This window comes from Rana temporaria, chromosome 9 (genome assembly GCF_905171775.1).
Source record: "Rana temporaria chromosome 9, aRanTem1.1, whole genome shotgun sequence".
Lineage (NCBI taxonomy): Eukaryota > Metazoa > Chordata > Amphibia > Anura > Ranidae > Rana > Rana temporaria.
Genome location: NC_053497.1, coordinates 27,808,010 through 27,828,590, shown reverse-complemented (window position 1 = coordinate 27,828,590; position 20,581 = coordinate 27,808,010). Strand labels below are relative to the sequence as shown.

At 44.1% G+C, this 20,581-nt stretch overlaps 1 protein-coding gene across 7 annotated transcripts in view; it reads right to left on the bottom strand.

Annotated features, from left to right (window-relative positions):
- The window catches only part of MVB12B (multivesicular body subunit 12B), a 219,519-nt gene that overhangs the window by 126,668 nt on the left and 72,270 nt on the right, over positions 1-20,581 (bottom strand). For all 7 annotated transcript variants that reach the window (XM_040323017.1, XM_040323022.1, XM_040323018.1 and 4 more), the window contains 3 exons: positions 4,708-4,815; positions 4,532-4,628; positions 1,246-1,375 (listed from right to left, as the gene is read on the bottom strand). In XM_040323017.1, the coding sequence (XP_040178951.1) occupies positions 1,246-1,375; positions 4,532-4,628; positions 4,708-4,815 (335 nt within the window). The remainder of the gene's footprint in view (positions 1-1,245; positions 1,376-4,531; positions 4,629-4,707; positions 4,816-20,581) is intronic.

The following is a 20,581-nucleotide window of genomic DNA, read 5'->3' as shown; positions in this document are numbered from 1 at the left end:
CCCCCCCACCTGCACCCTTCAAATCACATCAAATAGTGGGTGTGGTCAGTCAAATTTCACGAACAATAGGAGGGTCTTAAAGTGAGGTGACAAGATTTTTAAAATGAAATCTGGGGACATATTTTTTCTTTACTAGTAATGGCAACAATCAGCGACTCTCTGCTCATCCCCGCCCACCTCACAGCCTCTCAAGTCTTATTCTTCGGGCCCCGGCTACTACTGGATGGGGAGCGGAGGAAGATCACTCCGCCAGGGAAGGCAAGGAGATAGGCAGGTGGTTGGCTAGGATTTGAGCCAAAGCAGAAGAACATGCGAGCAAAGCTGAATGGGCATGCGCCCGAAACTGAAGAAATATGCCCTCCGCTCCGACCAGCACATGATCATCAGAAAGGGGCACAGATAATGGGAAAATACAACCCCCCTTATGCTAGTAGGCACGGCGGAGCAGGGGTGTTTAATTCTATTTTTTTTATTTTAATTCTGCATTGATTGTCTTTGAAATTGCCCCTGCCCCTATTAAATCCAATCTGGGGACAAAACCAGGGACAGACTTGGTCTGGGGACAGTGTCCTCAATCAGGAGACTGTCCCCTGAAACTGGGGATGTCTGGTCACCCTATCTTAAAGGGACATTAAATACCAGGATTGCATTACACACAGAGTGCAGAGTTCATGGGGGGTTACACACAGAGTGCAGAGCTGTCACTTGTAAACACAGAAACTGGACTTCTGTGTTTACAAGTGATTGTGGTGAGCACCCCCCCAAGGGTCTGAGCCAGAGGTGGTGGAACCAAGTTCCCCCTGGAAAAAAGCCCTGCAGAGGACCCAGGACCACTGGACCATAGAGGCTGCAGGGGCCAGTCTAGCAGCATGGAGGAGCCAGCCAGAAGTGCTTTACCATTTCCCCCTAGACATGAGCAGTCAAGCCTTGCAGTGTGTATGCAGCCCCATTGCTTTACCTGCGTTAAAGTAGATTTTAACATAAAAATACAACTTCAATTTACACGCAGTTAAATTTTTCCTAATCAGAAGGATCAGCTACAGTTCAGGATAATCTATTGTACTAGAGAATGAGCATACCAACTAAAAACATCCACGTTTGCCACACTGGTTGTACATCGTTCACATTTACCAACATGGGACTTTGTGAATCGATTGTTTTGGCAGGCCCTCGCACTACACAATTGTTGATAAAGCTGATCACAAGTGTGGCCATCATAATAGATAGAATGGACATGTAACTTACCCAATAAACGTGTACTGCGGTGGAGCTTGTTTAGAGCGGCTTAAAATACGAATATCACAGATGGCAGCTTCTGTGGAATCTCGTGGAATAAATTTTATGCACAAACGTTTTTTTCTAAAGGCGACTTCCTCTGTAGAGAAATTAGTTATTTCAGTTACACAGAGAACGTTTAGGGCCTATAAAATACATTGTTTCACCATAAATCATTGCAGACACACCTACTCATTACACATGTGTCATAACATACATACATATGAAAAGCGTGGCCTTGGGGATAGGATAGAGTATCTTTTCAGGTAGAGATGGGTGCTGGAGGCAGGATTTATTAAAGAAATCTGAGTAGTGCTGGAAAATTATGGTAATCCTAATGTAATAGGGGGATGGTATAGAGGCATTGAACAGATGTTTAAATTATCAGGTCTGGCAGCTTATTCATGCCAACAGGACCTCTGTTGTCTCATTGAAGAGCAGAACCTGTTGTCTGCAGCTGGTCCAGGCAGGGATGTCCATCAAAGTGCCAGGTTGGTGTCGGGTGGTCCAGCGAAGAATGTTGCAGCGCTTACCAGCCTTAGGCCCCATACACACGATAGAATCCATCCGCAGATAAATCCCAGCAAATGGGTTTCTGCGGATAGATCCTATGGTGTGTACACGCCAGCGGATCTGTTTCCGCGGAGAAATCTCCTCTGGGATGGATTCCAGCAGATCGGATATTTGCTGACATGCACAACAAATCCATCTGCTGGAATCCATCCCAATGGATGGATCCGCTCGTCTGTACAGACTCACCGGATCCATCCGTCCAAAGGGATTCCCCGCACGCATCGTAATGATTTGACGCATGCGTGGAATTCCTTATATGACAGTGTCGCGCCCGTCGCCGCGTCATAATCGCGGCGACGGCGCGACACGTCATCGCCAGAGGATTTCCGCGCGGATTTCAATGCGATGGTGTGTACACTCCATCGCATTGAAATCTGCGGAAATCTTTGAGAGGATTTATCCGTGGAAACGGTCCGCTGGACCGTATCCGTGGATAAATTCTCTCGTGTGTATGGGGCCTGACATGTGGCTCCATTCACCAAAGACAAGAAGTATACATTATTGAACCATTTATTCATCCTTTTATGTATAATTATTTTTTCCCTGAGGACTGGAGTATAGCAGTCACATTTTGCTGTACAATATTTTCCTATCCCCCTATACACAAGGCCCCTTTGGAATTTACAAATAGTGTAGAGCCTATATCATGCAATATATGACAGTTTCTGGTCTGCCCAATGTTTTTTAATTTTTCTGGCCCAAGAATGACCCATGACATATGTTGATACATTGTGAAACATAATGATGCACAGGGTATAAAGGCATACCTTAAAACTACTTAAAGGGGTTATAAATGTCATTCCCCCCCCCCCCCCCCCTAAATAGCTTCCTTTACCTTAGTGCAGTCCTCCTTCACTTACCTGATCCTTCCATTTTACTTTTAAATGTCCTTATTTCTTCTGAGAAATCCCCACTTCCTGTTCTGTCTGTAACTCCACACATTAATGCAACACTTTCTCCCTGGTGTGGAGAAAGCCTCTTGAGGGGGGAGGGGGTGAGCAGGAGTGTCAGGACGCCCACTAACACACAGCTTCTCTCTCAATCTGCAAAGTAGATAGCGTTCTGACACTCCTGCTCACCCCCTCCCCCCTCTAGATGCTTTCTCCACACCAGGGAGAAAGCCTTGCATTACTGTGTGGAGTTACAGACAGAAGAACAGGAAGTGAGGATTTCCCAGAAGAAATAAGGACATTTAAAAGCAAAAATGGAAGGATGAGGTAAGTGAAGGAGGACTGCACTAATACAACACCGCTTTAGAAGGGAGACAGTACAGTTACAATACAATACAAGATCATTGGAAGGGTCCTGCCTATGGGAGCTTACAATCTAATAGGGAGGGGCATGTGGGATAGGCTGAACAGTTGAGCTTTCAGGGATTCCCGAGAAGGAGAGAAGACCGAGTAGGAGATTGGTGGACAGATTAAAGTAGAGAGTACCAGAGGATGGGAGAGGCCCTGGAGAAGTCCCAGGGGCAAGCATGGGATGAGGAGACAATGGAGCTAGAGAGCAGGAGGTCTTGGGGGAAGCGGACAGTTTGGTTAATATATTTTTTTCGTCGAGATTCTGGGCAGTTTTCTTGACGAGAAACCTGAAAGCCTCGTACACACGCACGGTATACTCGGCAAGAAAGCTCTGCCAGCAGTTTTCTTGCTGGTTCTTTGTCGAGAAAACTGAGCGTGTGTACGAGGCTTTTCACTTATTAAGTGACACTTTGCCATTTGGACATTCACCATTGATTTTGCTTATTGCACATTGTTTATTAAGTTATTTTGCATAGCACGACCACTTACTGTTATCTCACATATATATTATTCTTATTATAGCCACATTTCCCACCCTAACTCCTCCCACAGCTTTTACACTACATAGACAGTAATATACCAAAACGTGCGGATTGTTCCCGATTGGTGTGCTATTACTTTGTGGAACATTTCGCCGAATGGTCCACGAAATATCATCGTTTTAGCGGCGAAATTGGTCCCATAGGAATGAATGGCGAAATGTTCAAAACTAGAGTGGGAGCTGACAAAAGCTGAAAAATCGAGACATGACTTCTAAACTGCCACCACTCCCTCATTTTTAAGCCCACCTACACACATCAAAACGTTCAGCTATCCCTGCTGCCACTACACATGTCCACGGCTAAGCCATAGTCCTGATAGTTTTCACAATATGACCATTTGTTTGCAACCCATGCCATTCATTGACATTCATTGAAACTGCACTGTAGCCACTCCATAAAGTTACTCTGCCCAGTCCAACCTTTCCATAGTTACTCAAGCCACTCCACCCAGTTACTCCGCCCACTCCAGTTGTAGACTACTGGTGGAGGCAAGAACACTTCACACAATTTCCCCAGAAATTGTAGCTTTTATAGTTGCATCAGTTATCTTATAATTTTTAGGAAAATATTTTAGTCAAAAACAGCACATTTTGTTTATTTGACAAACTTTCAGCTCAGCAAAGGCAGCCACCACATTTCTCTGCTGGCTTGAGGCAAACAAACATCAAATGGGTACATAAAGCATAAGTTTGTGAATGAAATATTTTTAGGAGAAATTCCTATGAGATAAAATAAGAACATACGTAATTGCATACATATTATAAAACTAGTGTGTCAATGGTGGAAATGGCACTATACGTATACTATGAAGCTTCAATTAGTGCAATTCAAGAAACTTACGTGTGTCCACTGTTTCCTGGATGGGGATGAAGCCAACAGGCAATGTGTCCTTGATATCTATCAGTTTCATATCCACCAGGACATTCCCTAAATGGCTCTATGAGAAAAGGCAGACAGGTTAGCATATGACTGATATATATTATTGTGTTGATTTTCAGTATAAGTGGAAGACTCACATTCTCTCTGGAGAAGACTCGGGTGAAACACAGATATCTTGTCACCTTGGACTTGAATAAACCATCTTTCCATAGATCAGCATCCAGACCATCAGTTGTCTGAGAAACCTGTGATATGGTACATGAAAGAGTTTAAAAAGTCAGAGAATATAGCTTTTTAGATTAAACATTTGTTTTATTTATTTTTATTAAAATAACAGCTGGCCAGTAGAAGAAATAGCCCAGGTTTGATTTTGTCCACTTCCCACAGGTCAAATGTCCCTGCATTTTCACTGGACAAATAGCTATGCAAATGACACCTTCTAGTGTGGACATATACTTGAATGAAAACCCACCAAAAGTGCAAGTCCCACATAAAAATGAAATACAGGAAAACCTTGGTTTGAGAGTAACTTGGTTTGAGAGCGTTTTTCAAGACAAGCTACATTTTAGAATACATTTTGACTTGATATACAAGTGATGTCTTGATATAAGAATAGTGTCATGTCACAACTGAGTATAAAATAGAAGAGAGGCGCCTCTAAGTGTAGCAATATGGTTACATTTAATGAAGGTACAACATTTAGAAACTCACATGATTGATGATTAAAACACATCTAAGTATGCAGGCATCCGGGGTAAAGCTGTCCACATATACCATCCTTCTCACCGCCATTAATGTCATCCCTTCCATGAATGGTTTAAGCCTCACTTTCAGATCGCTCTACTGCAGGGTAGTCTTCCTAATCACAATTTCAGACTGACAGCAGTGAGAGCCGGCGGTGTGGAGGACAGTATATGTGGACCGCTTTACCCCAGGTGCCTGCATACTTAGATGTGTCTCTTTTAATCATCAACCATGTGAGTTGCTAAATGTTGTACCTTCATTAACCACTTGGGATCCGCCTGCCGTCAATTGACGGCTACAGTGCGGATCCCAATCTCCAAAGTGCCGTCAATTGACGTCCGCCCCTTAGGGCGGTCCCCGCGTGCGCTCCAGAGCGCGCTGCGGGGAAAATCTGTGTTGGCCGTGTCCCTCGGACACAGCCAATTACAGATCGCCGCGAACGGCCAATCAGAGTGGCCGTTCGCGAGGCGATCTGTGCGGCCAATGAGAGAGGATCTCATATGTAAACATATGAGATCATCTCTCATTGCCGTTTTACACAGAGACAGCGGTGCTGTCTCTGGAGAGGAGACCGATCTGTGTCTCTTGTACATAGAGACACAGATCGGTCACCCCCCCAGTCACCCCCCCCTCCACCTACAGTTAGAACACTAAGCAGGGATACATTTAACCCCTTCCTCACCCCCTAGTGTTAACCCCTTCAATGCCAGTCACATTTATACTGTAATTAGTGCATATTTATAGCACTGATCGCAGTATAAATGTGAATGGCGCCAAAAATGTGTCCGATGTGTCCGCCATAACGTCGCAGTCCCATTAAAAATCGCAGATCGCCGCCATTTCTAGTAAAAAAAAATAATTAAAAAAAAATAATTCTGTCCCCTATTTTGTAAGCGCTTTAACTTTTGCGCAAACCAGTCGCTTATTGCGATTTTTTTTTTTTTTACCAAAAATATGTAGAAGAATATGTATCGGCCTAAACTGAGAAAAATTTTTTTTTTTTTTTTTTTTTTAAATTGGGATATTTATTATAGCAAGAAGTAAAAAATATTGTATTTTTTTCAAAATTGTCTCACTTTTTTGTTTATAGCGCAAAAAATAAAAACCGCACAGGCGATCAAATACCACCAAAAGAAAGCTCTACTTGTGGGGAAAAAAGGACGTCAATTTTGTTTGGGAGCCACGTCGCACGACCGCGCAATTGTTAGTTAAAGCGATGCAGTGCCGAAAGCTGAAATTTCACCTGGGCAGGAGGGGGGTATATGTGCCCAGTAAGCAAGTGGTTAAATGTAACCATATTGCTACACTTAGAGGCGCCTCTTTCTCTTTTATACTCTGGAGCTCCTGCTGGATTTTGCTTCTAAATCCCCTTGTAGAGGCTTCCATTTGTGGATGGACATTTTATGGTTACACAACCTATCAAATAATCTTTTTATATGGACTATAAACTGAAACACCTATGAATAAATGGTTGTGGAACGAATCATTCAAGTTTTTTTCATTATTTCTTATGGGAAAATCTGCTTTAATATACAAGTGCTTTGGATTACAAGCATGCTTCCGGATCGAATTATGCTCGCAATCCAAGGTTTTACTGTATGTGAAAAAACACATCAAGTAATGCTCTTCTGCTTTTGGCTAATTTACTAGACTATGCCTTACTAACCATAAGCCATCTTCAATCTTCATGATCCTCTCCCTGAGCTGCACATGTACTGCAATTCAGACTTGCCAAAAACTAGGCAGCGTCCTCCTGTTTAAGGATGAGCTCCAGCGTGTTCGCATGGTACACGTGCAGAGCTCGCCAGGAAGTCTGCACGGCGCTGCGCTAATCACAGCCAGGGAGACATTTCCCGATCTCTGCAGCCGTGCATCAGGACAATGTCTCCCTGGCTATAATTAGCGCAGCGCCGTGCACAATAGTTTAGAAGATTCCATGCTTCCCCAAAAATAAGACCTAGCGCTATTTTCCAGAAGGGCTGCAATATAAGCCCTACCCGAAAATAAGCAAAAGCATAAGCGCAGAAGCAAACGCATTCATGAGTAGCGCCCACATATGTTAACAGTATTTAAACCACACATGTGAGGTATCGCCGCGATTGGTAGAGCGAGAGCAATAATTCTAGCTCAATGCCGTGTACAGACAGTCGTTTTTTTGTGATGAAAAAAAACGAAGTTTTTAAAAACGTCATTTAAAATGACTGTGTGTGGGGAAAACGTTGTTTTATGTCTTCTGAAAAACGACAAAAAAAAAATTCGAGCATGCTTCAATTTTTTATGTCGTTTTTCAAAACGTTGTTTTTTGTGTCATAAAAAATGACCGTGTGTGGGCTAAAACAATGTTTTTAAACACGCGCATGCTCAGAAGCAAGTTATGACGCGAGCTTGAATGGAACAGTGTGCCGCCGTACGTGCTGAACGTAACCGCGCTTTGCTAGAGCATTTTGAAAAAACGATGGTGTGTAGGCAACGTCGTTTTTTAAAATGAAGTTTCAAAAATGTCGTTTTTTTTCTTCACAAAAAACGACCGTCTGTACGCGGCATAAGTCCTCCTCTGTGACATTTTTACAGTAATCAATGCATTTTTATAGCACTGATCGTTAAAAAAATGCCAATGGTCCCAAAAATGTGTCCAAAGTGTCCGTCATAAAGTCGTGGTAAAAATCGCAGATCGCCGCCATTACTAGAAAAAATAAAAATATATTAATAAATATGCCAAAAAACTATCCCCTACTTTGTAGACGCTATAACTTTTGTGCAAACCAATCAAACGCTTATTGAGATTTTTTTTTTACAAAAAAATATGTAGAAGAATATGCATCGGCCTAAACTCAGGAATTTTTTTTATATTTTTGGGGGATATTTATTATAGCAAAAAGTAAAAAATATTCTTTTTTTTTTTTCAAAATTATCACTCTATTTTTGTTTATAGCGCAAAAAATAAAACCGCAGATCACCGCAGAGGTGATCAAATACCACCAAAAGAAAGATCTATTTGTGGGGAAAAAAGGATGCCAAGTTTGTTTAGGAGCCACGTTGCACGACCGCGCAAATGTCAGTTAAAGCGACGCAGTGCCGAATCGCAAAATGTGGCCCGGTCATTGACCAGCAAAATGGTCCGGGGCTGAAGTGGTTAAACAAAGTGGAAAATGTGGGAAATTTAGATTTCACTCTCTTTTCAAATTTGTCACTTACCTACACAAAAATACTGTGTACATATTCAGCGGTGAATGCAGCTGTATACACGCTAGGGTGAAGAAAGATTTGAGGTTTATAGCTTTAACCTACATCCTCTTTAGCACAGCTTCCTGGAGGTGGAGTGTTTGGATAGTGTATTTAGTAAATTATATACCTCTATGATTTCATGTACTTTGCAAAACACATCAGCCAAGCTGAAAACCTCAGAAAACAGTCCATGCCATCCCTCGAGAACATAAAGTCCATAACAAGCTGTGATTTGGTTTGGCTCAAGAGGTGGATTGAGACAACATCCTTATTCATTCCAAGCACATGGGGGAACTAATGAATAAAGTGCAATCATCAGCTGCTTAGAAGAATTTGTAGAATATAACAGTTTAAAATGCTAACTGAAGATTACACGACTGGTATATGTAAATCTCCTGCACTCTGAAGAAAGCTCAGGAAAAACTGCTATACAATTTAAAAGAGGGATCCTTTGAGATCTGAACAGCGGCGGTGCGTCCATTAAGGGTGCAGGAGCGCCGCTCCCCCTTTTCCTGGCACCAATCTAATTTAGGGTGACCAGACATCCCCAGTTTCAGGGGCGAGTCCCCTGATTGAGGACACTGTCCCCAGACCAAGTCTGTCCCTGGTTTTGTCCCCAGATTGGATTTAATAGGGGGCAGGGGCAATTTCAAAGACAATCAGTGCAGAATTAAAATAAAAAAATTAGAATTACACACCCCCCCCCCGCTTCGCCATGCCTACTAGCATAGGGGGGTTGTATTTTTCCCATTATCTGTGCCCCTTTCTGATGATCATGTGCTGGTCGGAGCAGAGGCAATATTTCTTCAGTTTCGGGCGCATGCCCATTCTGCTCCGCTCGCATGTTCTTCTGCCTTGGCTCAAATCCTGGCCAGTCACCTGCCTATCTCCTTGCCTTCCCTGGCGGAGTGATCTTCCCCAGCTCCCCATCCAGTAGTAGCCGGGGCCCGAAGAGTAAGATTCGAGAGGCTGTGAGGCGGGCAGGGATGGGCAGAGAGTCGCTGATTGTTGCCATTACTAGTAAAGAATAAAAATATGTCCCCGGATTTCATTTTAAAAATCTGGTCACCTTGCTCTAATTAATATAGATAGATAATTACCATAGATAGATAGATTCATTCAATGCATGAAACTATGGTCGCTGCTGTCCCCGCCTATTCAGGTGTCCGGCCCCTTTTCGGACACCTGAATTACAGTGGCGGGGGGTGTTTTTTGGAAGCACCTGATTAGAGCCATATGTGCCCAAAAATGTGAGAAGCAGGCGCAACGCTGTGCGTTGCTTCTCACTCCGCTGCTTTCCTAACATTGAACCCCCTCTCAGCCAATCACGTGCACCGGGTCTGTGTTACCTGTCACCTGATTGGCTGAAACGACAGGCGCTGTGATTGGACACCTATCAGGAGTCAAATCATAGCAGAGGACGAGAGGAGGAGTGAGCAGGAGAAGACATCGGGGTCAGGGAAGAAATGGAGGACACCGGACACCGCTCGCCGCTGTCACCCACTGCCCACCCGAGCCAAGGTACCGTATTTAATCGGCGTATACTGCGCACTTTTTTCCCCTTTAAAATCAGGGTAAAATCATGGGTGCACGATATACGGTGATACTGCTGTTCCCGGGCACCGCCGAAATAGACCGAGCCGAGTGTAGTGCACACTCGGCTACGCCCGCAGCCACGCGAGAGAAGCCGAAACAAGCCGAGAGGAGCCGAGCGTACTGCGCACTCGACTAGGCTCGGCCACGCCCGCAGCCACGCGAGAGGAGCCGAACACACAGAAAATCCGGCTCCTCTCAGCTCGGCAAAGGCGCCAAATCCAAAAACGGACACTCACAACGCTGGACGAACCCCGCGAGGAAGCCGCAGACAGACACCTCCAAAGCCGCAGACTGACACCTCCAAAGCCGCAGACTGACACCTCCAAAGCCGCAGACGGACACCTACAAGGCTGGACGGACCCCGCGCAAGGAAGCCGCAGATGGACACCCACAAAGCAGGATGGACCCCGCGTAAGGCTGCAGACGGACGCCAGACAAGGCCGCGATGGACGCAGGGCAAAAATGTAAGTTTTTATTTCTTTCCTTAAACTACCTTTCTAGGTTTGGGGTGCGCGTTATACTCCGACGCGCGGTATACCCCGATAAATACGGTAAGTGCCAGGCAGACGAGAGGGCAGGGGGCACAGCGGCAACACTTGATGGGCACAGTGGCAGCGTTTAATGGGCACAGTGAGGCTGCAATTGATGTTTTCTTTTCTGAATCTTTCAGTTTGTTTGCACCCCCCAAATATGTTGAGCACCAGCCGCCACTGGATCTAAATAGCAAGTATCATCTGTGCCCACTGAAAGCAAAATGTATTTAGTAACTAAAGCTGGTCATACAGATTTTTTTTTTTTTTAGCTCAACCTGCCCACTAAACAAAGAAAATCTAAGGCCCTGTTTACATCCAGCAATTTGGGGCCACAGTTCTACCAGTGATCCGAAATCATGTGAACAGGACCGAACAGATTCCCCCATCCATGCCATACAGCACAGATGGACAAATCTCCTACTGCAGCTATTTTATTCTAATAGTCGGTGCCACTGGCTGGCAAAATAAAAAAAAAATCGCAATAAGCGTTTAATCGCAAAATGTATAGCGTTTACAAAATAGGGCATAGTTTTATTGCATTTTTATTTATTTTTTTATTTTTTTACTACTAATGGCGACGATCAGCGATTTTTTTCGTGACTGCGATATTATGGCGGACACTTCGGACAATTTTGACACATTTTTTGGACCATTGTCATTTTCACAGCAAAAAATGCATTTAAAATGCATTGTTTACTGTGAAAATGACAATTGCAGTTTGGGAGTTAACCACAAGGGGGCGCTGAAGGGGTTAAGTGTGACCTCATCAGTGTTTCTAACTGTACGGGGTGTGGCTGTAAGTGTGACGTCATTGATTGTGGTTCCCTATATTAGGGAACACACGATCGATGGCGGAGCCACAGTGAAGAACGGGGAAGCTGTGTTTACACACAGCTCTCCCCGTTCTTCAGCTCCGGGGACTGATCACGGGACTCCAGCGGCGATTGGGTCCATGGGTCCCGCGGCCACGGAGCTTCAGACCGGGTCGCGGGCGCACGCCCGCGACCCACAGCTGGGCACTTAGAGGATGTACTTGTACGTGCTTGTGCCCAGCCGTGCCATTCTGCCGACGTAGCCAGCCATAGATGGTTTAAATCTTAGGTGGTAAAGCTGGGACCGACTGAGATTTGATCCATGTGTGGGCACAGGCTTATTGTACCAGAGTCAATCGACTTGGGTACAACTAGCATGCGAATATTGCCAGCAGCTACAGCCACTAGCATTATTCACTGTGTTTCTCCAGCAAAGATGACAATGGTCCCAAAAATTTGTCAAAATTGCCCGAAGTGTCCGCCATAATGTCGCAGTCACGAAAAAAAAAAAAAAAAAAAATCGCTGATCGCCGCCATTAGTAGTAAAAAATATATTTTTTTATAAAAATGCAATAAAACTATCCCCTATTTTGTAAACGCTATAAATTTTGCGCAAACCAACCGATAAACGCTTATTGCGATTTTTTTTTACCAAAAATAGGTAGAAGAATACGTATCGGCCTAAACTGAGGAAAAAATATGTTTTTTTTATATATTTTTGGGGGATATTTATTATAGCAAAAAGTAAAAAATATTGAATTTTTTTCGAAATTGTCGCTCTATTTTTGTTTATAGCGGGACGGCAATTTTGTTTGGGAGCCACGTCGCACGACCGTGCAATTGTCAGTTAAAGTGACGCAGTGCCGAATCGCAAAAACTGGCCCGGGTCCTTTAGCTGCCTAAAGGTCCGGGTCTTAAGTGGTTAAAAAGTCACACCATCAAAAACCCATTTTATTTTGGATACAGTAAGGAAAAGATAAGCCATGGAATATGTGGTGTCTGCCCATTGAAGACATTTCCCTTTGCTTCATGGAATGCCAACAGATGAAATCGTGTCTATGGGAATGCAGTTGGCAAGAAGGGCAAGGCTTTTTTTTATTATTGCTTTCACAACTTGGGATAGATGTCACCTTTCATCCTGTGTTGGCTGCAGGTGTCAGAAAGTGAATGGAAATCTTTTGCATGTGAAAAGCACAGCAATAAAAACCTAAGAGATGCTAAATGTGAAACGCTTGGATCTTTTCTCCATCAATCAGAGAGCATTAGCTGAGCTTGATGACAATCTCGCTAGATCTACCATGAAAGGCCTCCGCTGAGAAACCCCATGGACAAAAAAAGAGTGCCAACAGGTCATACAAGTCTATAAACCTTCATTACCAATATCATTTGGACACTAGGAGGATAAAGGGTAGCCAATGTGTTTTGAGGGACAATCATCATAAGGGCCTGGATGAAAAAAAAGAAAAGCTTCCTATAGGAACTGAACAATAAAATAAAAATAAATAGCCAGATTCAGAAAGACTGGCTTAACTTTGGTTCGGCGTAGCGTATCGCATATACGCTACGCCGCCGTAAGTCAGAGAGGCAAGTGCTGTATTCACAAAGCACTTACCTCCTAAGTTACGGCGGCGTAGCGTAAATGGGCCGGCGTAAGCGCGCCTAATTCAAATGAGGAACAGGGGGGCGTGTTTTATGTTAATGACTCATACGCCGGCAAGGACGTATTGGTTTTCGACATGAACTTAAATTACGTCCAGCCCCATTCACGGACGACTTACGCAAACGACGTAAAAATTTCAAAATTCGACGCGGGAACAACGGCCATACTTAACATTGGCTAGGCCAGCTATTTGTTCGACTAACTTTACGCCTGAAAACGCCTTACGTAAACTGCGTATCTTTACTGCGACGGGCAATAGGCGTATCTCGCTGGTTTACGCATTCTAGGCGTAAATCAGCGTTCACGCCCCTAGCGGCCGGCGGAACTAGACAGCTAATATACGACGGCCGGTGTTCTGCCGAATAAGTTCCGCCTGGCATATAAGGACCCCCCTTGTACTGCGCATGCGCGGCACCGAGTCTCCAAAAATACAGCAGGACACCTGACTAACAGGAGGAAGAGGAGCTCGGCCACGCTACAGCCTACAGGTAAAAAGGGGAGGTGAGAATGGAAAAACATGGGGGGGGGGGGGGGGGAGTAAAAAGAATGACCACAGTGATAATGTATCACCAACTCATAATAAATGAATGTGATTATATATATATATATAGGAGTGCAGAATTATTAGGCAAGTTGTATTTTTGAGGATTAATTTTATTATTGAACAACAACCATGTTCTCAATGAACCTAAAAAACTCATTAATATCAAAGCTGAATATTTTTGGAAGTAGTTTTTAGTTTGTTTTTAGTTTTAGCTATTTTAGGGGGATATCTGTGTGTGCAGGTGACTATTACTGTGCATAAGTATTAGGCAACTTAACAAAAAAAATATATACCCATTTCAATTATTTATTTTTACCAGTGAAACCAATATAACATCTCAACATTCACAAATATACATTTCTGACATTCAAAAACAAAACAAAAACAAATCAGTGACCAATATAGCCACCTTTCTTTGCAAGGACACTCAAAAGCCTGCCATCCATGGATTCTGTCCGTGTTTTGATCTGTTCACCATCAACATTGCGTGCAGCAGCAACCGCAGCCTCCCAGACACTGTTCAGAGAGGTGTACTGTTTTCCCTCCTTGTAAATCTCACATTTGATGATGGACCACAGGTTCTCAATGGGTTTCAGATCAGGTGAACAAGGAGGCCATGTCATTAGTTTTTCTTCTTTTATACCCTTTCTTGCCAGCCACGCTGTGGAGTACTTGGACGCGTGTGATGGAGCATTGTCCTGCATGAAAATCATGTTTTTCTTGAAGGATGGGGACTTCTTCCTGTACCACTGCTTGAAGAAGGTCTCTTCCATAATCTGGCAGTAGGACTGGGAGTTGAGCTTGACTCCATCCTCAACCCGAAAAGGCCCCACAAGCTCATCTTTGATGATACCAGCCCAAACCAGTACTCCACCTCCACCTTGCTGGCGTCTGAGTCGGACTGGAGCTCTCTGCCCTTTACCAATCCAGCCACGGGCCCATCCATCTGGCCCATCAAGACTCACTCTCATTTCATCAGTCCATAAAACCTTAGAAAAATCAGTCTTGAGATATTTCTTGGCCCAGTCTTGACGTTTCAGCTTGTGTGTCTTGTTCAGTGGTGGTCGTCTTTCAGCCTTTCTTACCTTGGCCATGTCTCTGAGTATTGCACACCTTGTGCTTTTGGGCACTCCAGTGATGTTGCAGCTCTGAAATATGGCCAAACTGGTGGCAAGTGGCATCTTGGCAGCTGCACGCTTGACTTTTCTCAGTTCATGGGCAGTTATTTTGCGCCTTGGTTTTTCCACACGCTTCTTGCGACCCTGTTGACTATTTTGAATGAAACGCTTGATTGTTCGATGATCACGCTTCAGAAGCTTTGCAATTTTAAGAGTGCTGCATCCCTCTGCAAGATATCTCACTATTTTTTACTTTTCTGAGCCTGTCAAGTCCTTCTTTTGACCCATTTTGCCAAAGGAAAGGAAGTTGACTAATAATTATGCACACCTGATATAGGGTGTTGATGTGATTAGACCACACCCCTTCTCATTACAGAGATGCACATCACCTAATATGCTTAATTGGTAGTAGGCTTTCGAGCCTATACAGCTTGGAGTAAGACAACATGCATAAAGAGGATGATGTGGTCAAAATACTAATTTGCCCAATAATTCTGCACTCCCTGTGTATATATATATATATATATATATATATATATATATATATAATATGATGACATCTTTATGCTTCCCCCCACATTGCTTTTATTCATATTTTACCATTTTGTGATCACATTTATTGGCTATATCTTACACTGATTTGTAAAATGTTTTTATAAATAAACCTCATTGGTTGATCTACACCAAGGGGCAGATCCACAAAGCGAGTACGCCTGCGTATCTACTGATACGCCGGCGTACTTTCAAATTTCCCGCGTTGTATCTTTGTTTTGAATCCTCAAAACAAGATACGACGGCATCTGGGTTAGATCCGACAGGCGTACGTCTTCGGATCTAAGATGCAATTCTTCGGCGTCCGCTGGGTGGCGTTCCCGTCGTAATCCGCGTTGAGTATGAAAATTAGCTATTTCCGACGATCCACGAACGTACGAGCGGCCGTCGCATTCTTTTACGCCGTCTCTAGTCGGCTTTTTCCGGCGTATAGTTAAAGCTGCTGTTTGGTGGCGTACTCAATGTTAAGTATGGCCGTCGTTCCCGTGTATCATTAAAAAAAAAAAAAGAATCGGGCTGGACGTAATTTACGTCCACGTCAAAACAAGGACATCCTTGCGACGTCATTTAGCGCAATGCACGGCGGGAAATTTAGGGACGGCGCATGCGCAGTTCATTTGGCGCGGAGACGCGCTTCATTTAAATGAAACACGCCCCCCTAGTCGCCGATTTGAATTAGGCGCGGTAGCGCCGCGAGAGATACACTACGCCGCCGTAACTTACGGCGCAAATTCTTCCAGGATTCAAACCAAAAAAAGTAAGTTACGACGGCGTAGCGTATCTCAGATCTTGCCGGGGTAGATCTTTGTGAATCTGCCCCCATATTTATATTTCATGCTATTCTGGGGCACTAGTGGTTCTGCGCTTTGCGTGCGTGTGGGGGGGCCTCCATGTCCATTTTACTTCAAACGGCCCTGTGCACCACAATGCGCAGATGGCTCTCATTTGTATGTTGCATGTTAAAATGCAGGAGTTTTGTGGACCGTTTTGTAGGTACTTTTGGGTGCCACTCGAAATGAGTGGAACTTCAAAGCAGCGCACAGAAAGCCACATGTTAACACGCAGTAAAACACGCATTTTACTGCACATTACCACAATGCAATAGCGTGAATCTGTCCTAAGGGTATGTAAATCAGTAAGCACCATCTGGTACAAAGGGGTAATTTAGAAAAACCTCAACTCTTTCCTAAAACAATGTCTGGCACTGTAATTTAGAAACCACTGGAGCCGCGTACAGCAAACCACACCGTGTGTACTTTGGCTGGGACAGAATCTGAGATCTGTGTGGCGGATTTAACATTTTGGTTTGGATGAGGAAATAGGCTTTGTGTGGATAATATTTTTATTTATTTTTTATGTGCACACTTATATCCATATACCCGAAGAAATAGATTTAGTCTTATTTAAAGTGTATTTAAAACAGAAGAAATGTGATACTCTAAGGCAGCAGAATCTTTAGAACTCACGCTGCAGAGAATAGGATTTTTGTACTCGCCGTAAAATCCTTTTCTCTGAAGTCCATGGACGGACACAGCTCCTTTAGTCTTGACAAATGGGTTATGTTCCCAAAGATCAAGAAAAATATATCCCATTAAATGCTACGGATGGCTTCACACTGGTTCATTGCCCTTCTGTTAACTTTTTAATGCGGCTTTTAAGTCACATGACCTATGAAAAACACACTGGCCCGGATTCAGAGAGCAATTGCGCCTGCGTAACCATAGTTACGCAGCGCAATTGCTGACTTGCTCCGGCGTTACGAATGCTCCCGATTCAGGAACATCGTAACGCCGACTGCAGCCTAAAATCTGCGTGGCATAAGGCTCTTATGCCACGCAGATTTTAGGCTGCATTCTTGCGATGACCGCTAGGGGGCGTTCCCATTGTGCTCAGTGTATAGTATGCAAATTGCATACTAACATCGATTCACAATGTTGCGCGGGCCCTGCGTACGCAAGTTACGGAGTTTCCGTACGGCGTCTTTAGCGTAAGGCTGCCCCTTCTAATAGTAGGGGCAGCCAATGCTAAAGTATAGCCGCCGTTCCCGCGTCGTGAAATTTGAATTTCACGTCGTTTGCGTAAGTGATTCGTGAATGGCGCTGGACGCCATTCACGTTCACTTGGAAGCAAATGACGTCCTTGCGACGTCATTTGCCGCAATGCACGTCGGGAAAGTTTCCCGACGGAGCATGCGCTCTACGCTCGGCGCGGGAGCGCGCCTAATTTAAATGATTCCCGCCCCCTACGGGATCATTTACATTAGGCGCCCTTACGCAGGGCAATTTTAAAGAGCGCACATGCAATTTACGGAGCTACTGCTCCGTGAATCGCGCGCAGCGCAGATAATTTGCGGGGGCGCAGGGCAAAAACGCTGCCCTGTGCCTCCGAAAAAAGGGGCAAATTCTACCTGAATCTGGGCCACTATAAATGGCTCCTCTGGGAAGGAACCTTTTATAGTGTGGGGAGGGTCTATGAGCAATGAGCCATGATTGGGCCAAGTCATCATGACTTTCTTCAATCATGGCTCTGACAGTGCTCTGTGCCCTGATTGGACAAAACCTTCATTGCTTCAGCCAATCAGGGCTTAGAATGCACTGTGCGGCGCGCAGTGCATTGTGGGGAATTCAGCGGGCTGAACGCCCTGCAAATTTGGGTGTCTGCCACACGGGCGATCAGCCAATGATCTCGCTGAACTTTTACTCGGCTCGAACTGTTCGCCCAACTCTACTGACTAGGGAGAGACAAGCAAACAAAGGAATCTAGATGCTATGGAAATAGTGTGAACACAAATCACATACTGAAAGGGAGTCCGATGAAAGGAAGAGAAATGTGAAGACAGAAGCAAACAGTAATGCCGCGTACACACGACCGTTTTTCATGTTGTGAAAAATGCAATTTTTTAAAATTGGTGATTAAAAACGACCGTGTGTAGGCTCCAAAGCATTTTTCTTGACATGAAAAACGGCCATTAAAAATTTAGAACATGCTCTAATTATTCTCGTTGTTTTTTACGTCATAAAAACCGGTCGTGTGTGGCTTTAACCACTTAACGACCGCCGCACGACGATATACGTCAGCAGAATGGCACGGCTGGGCAGATCGACGTACTGGCACGTCGTTTACATCTACCCAGCCGTGGGTCGCGGGCGCGCGCCCGCGGCCCAGTCCGAAGCTCCGGGAACGGGACCGCGAGACCCGATCGCCGCTGGGGTCCCGCGATCGGTCTCCGGAACTGACGAACGGGGAGAGCCACGTGTAAACACGGCTTCCCCGTGCTTCACTGTGGCGGCTGCATCGATCGTGTCATCCTCTTTATAGGGAGACACAATCGATGACGTCACACCTACAGCCACACCCCCCTACAGTTGTAAACACACACTAGGTGAAACATAACCCCTTCAGCGCCCCTTGTGGTTAACTCCCAAACTGCAACTGTCATTTTCACAATAAACAATGCAATATAAATGCATGTTTTGCTGTGAAAATGACAATGGTCCCAAAAATGTGTCAAAATTGTTCGAAGTGTCCGCCATAATGTCGCAGTCACGAAAAAAAAAAATCGCTGATCGCCGCCATTAGTAGTAAAAGAAAAATAATTAATCAAAATGCAATAAAACTATCCCCTATTTTGTAAACGCTATAAATTTTGCGCAAACCAATTGATAAACACTTATTGCGATTTTTTTTACCAAAAATAGGTAGAAGAATACGTATCGGCCTAAACTGAGGAAAACATTTTTTTTATATGTTTTTGGGGGATATTTATTATAGCAAAAAGTAAAAAATATTGCATTTTTTTCAAAATTGTCGCTCTATTATTGTTTATAGCGCAAAAAATAAAAACCGCAGATGTGATCAAATACCACCAAAAGAAAGCTCTATTTGTGGGGGAAAAAGGACGCCAATTTTGTTTGGGAGCCACGTCGCACAACCGCACAATTGTCTGTTAAAGCGACGCAGTGCCGAATCGCAAAACCTGGCCTAGGCATTTAGCAACAAAATGGTCCGGGGCTTAAGTGGTTAAGAGAGATGAAACCAGAAACAGACCATATCCTTGTGATGTAATCAGAAATGGCATTGGCAAGATTGTAAATGCAGCTCATCACTCCAGTCTCCAAGAATAGGCTGCACTGTGCTATCATTAAAGGTTGGTAACCACGTTGAGTGGTTGTCAGTAATGTGATCACCATCATTTACCGATCATGATAATTATATATGTGAACTTCTACAAATTTTCTGACTGCCTGCTGCTGAGTTTATCTTTTGCTCTCACTTGCTGCAGCTTCAAATGGAAGGAAAGGAGGAGATCTGTTTATAGGGGGGGGGGGGGGGTTTAACTAGACATGTGCATTCGTCCGAATGCATTTCTAAACTTGTATTTTTAAGACCATCCTAGAGAACACAATATACATGGAAAGTTGTAAAGACATCAATGCATAAACACACCCACACAGGATGAACTGGTGTCTTTATTCGAAGAAAGAGGAGGTACTCACTGACTTATGTCAAAAACACTTGTATTGGCCACATCCCTCAATCAATAGACAAAAAGAGAGTATCACCCCCTTGGTGGGACTTTAAAGGCCAAACAAAGTTTAGAAGTAAAAAAAAATATTTTTAATAGAAATGGCTACACATAATGGCACTTGATGATGGTACACGCAGAAAGCACCCAAGGTGCATGTAAAAACAACAAATATACAAATACAAAACAATGACAATAAAACAGCACGTGCGCCACAAGAGGTGGCAGATAGACAGAAAACTCTAATTGATGATATGTATATGCCCAACGCGTTTCTGGTTGTAGACCGTCATCAGGGGCCACGGATGAAGAGTAGTACAATCGTGGTTCTTTTTACACAAACCACGTAATTTTCTGGATATAGACCCTTCCTGGAGATAGGGTTGTGTCTGAGCGTTCCTTAAGCCCAGAGGGATGGGGAATAGATGGGCCCAGGGCCTTCCGATGTAATAACCAGGTCGCGTCCTGCCCAAATCCAAAAAACCTGAATCCCTGTTGGAGTCTTAGTAGACCCACTGGCTCTCTAGGTCAAGAGTTCAAAAGGTAGAGAGTGGCGTTTCCCCTAGTGGCCAGGTGCCAAAACGCGCTGGGCATATACATATCGATTAGGAGAGTTTTCTGTCTATCTGCCACCTCTTGTGGTACACGTGCCGTTTTATTGTCATTGTTTTGTATATTTGTTGTTTTTACATGCACCTTGGG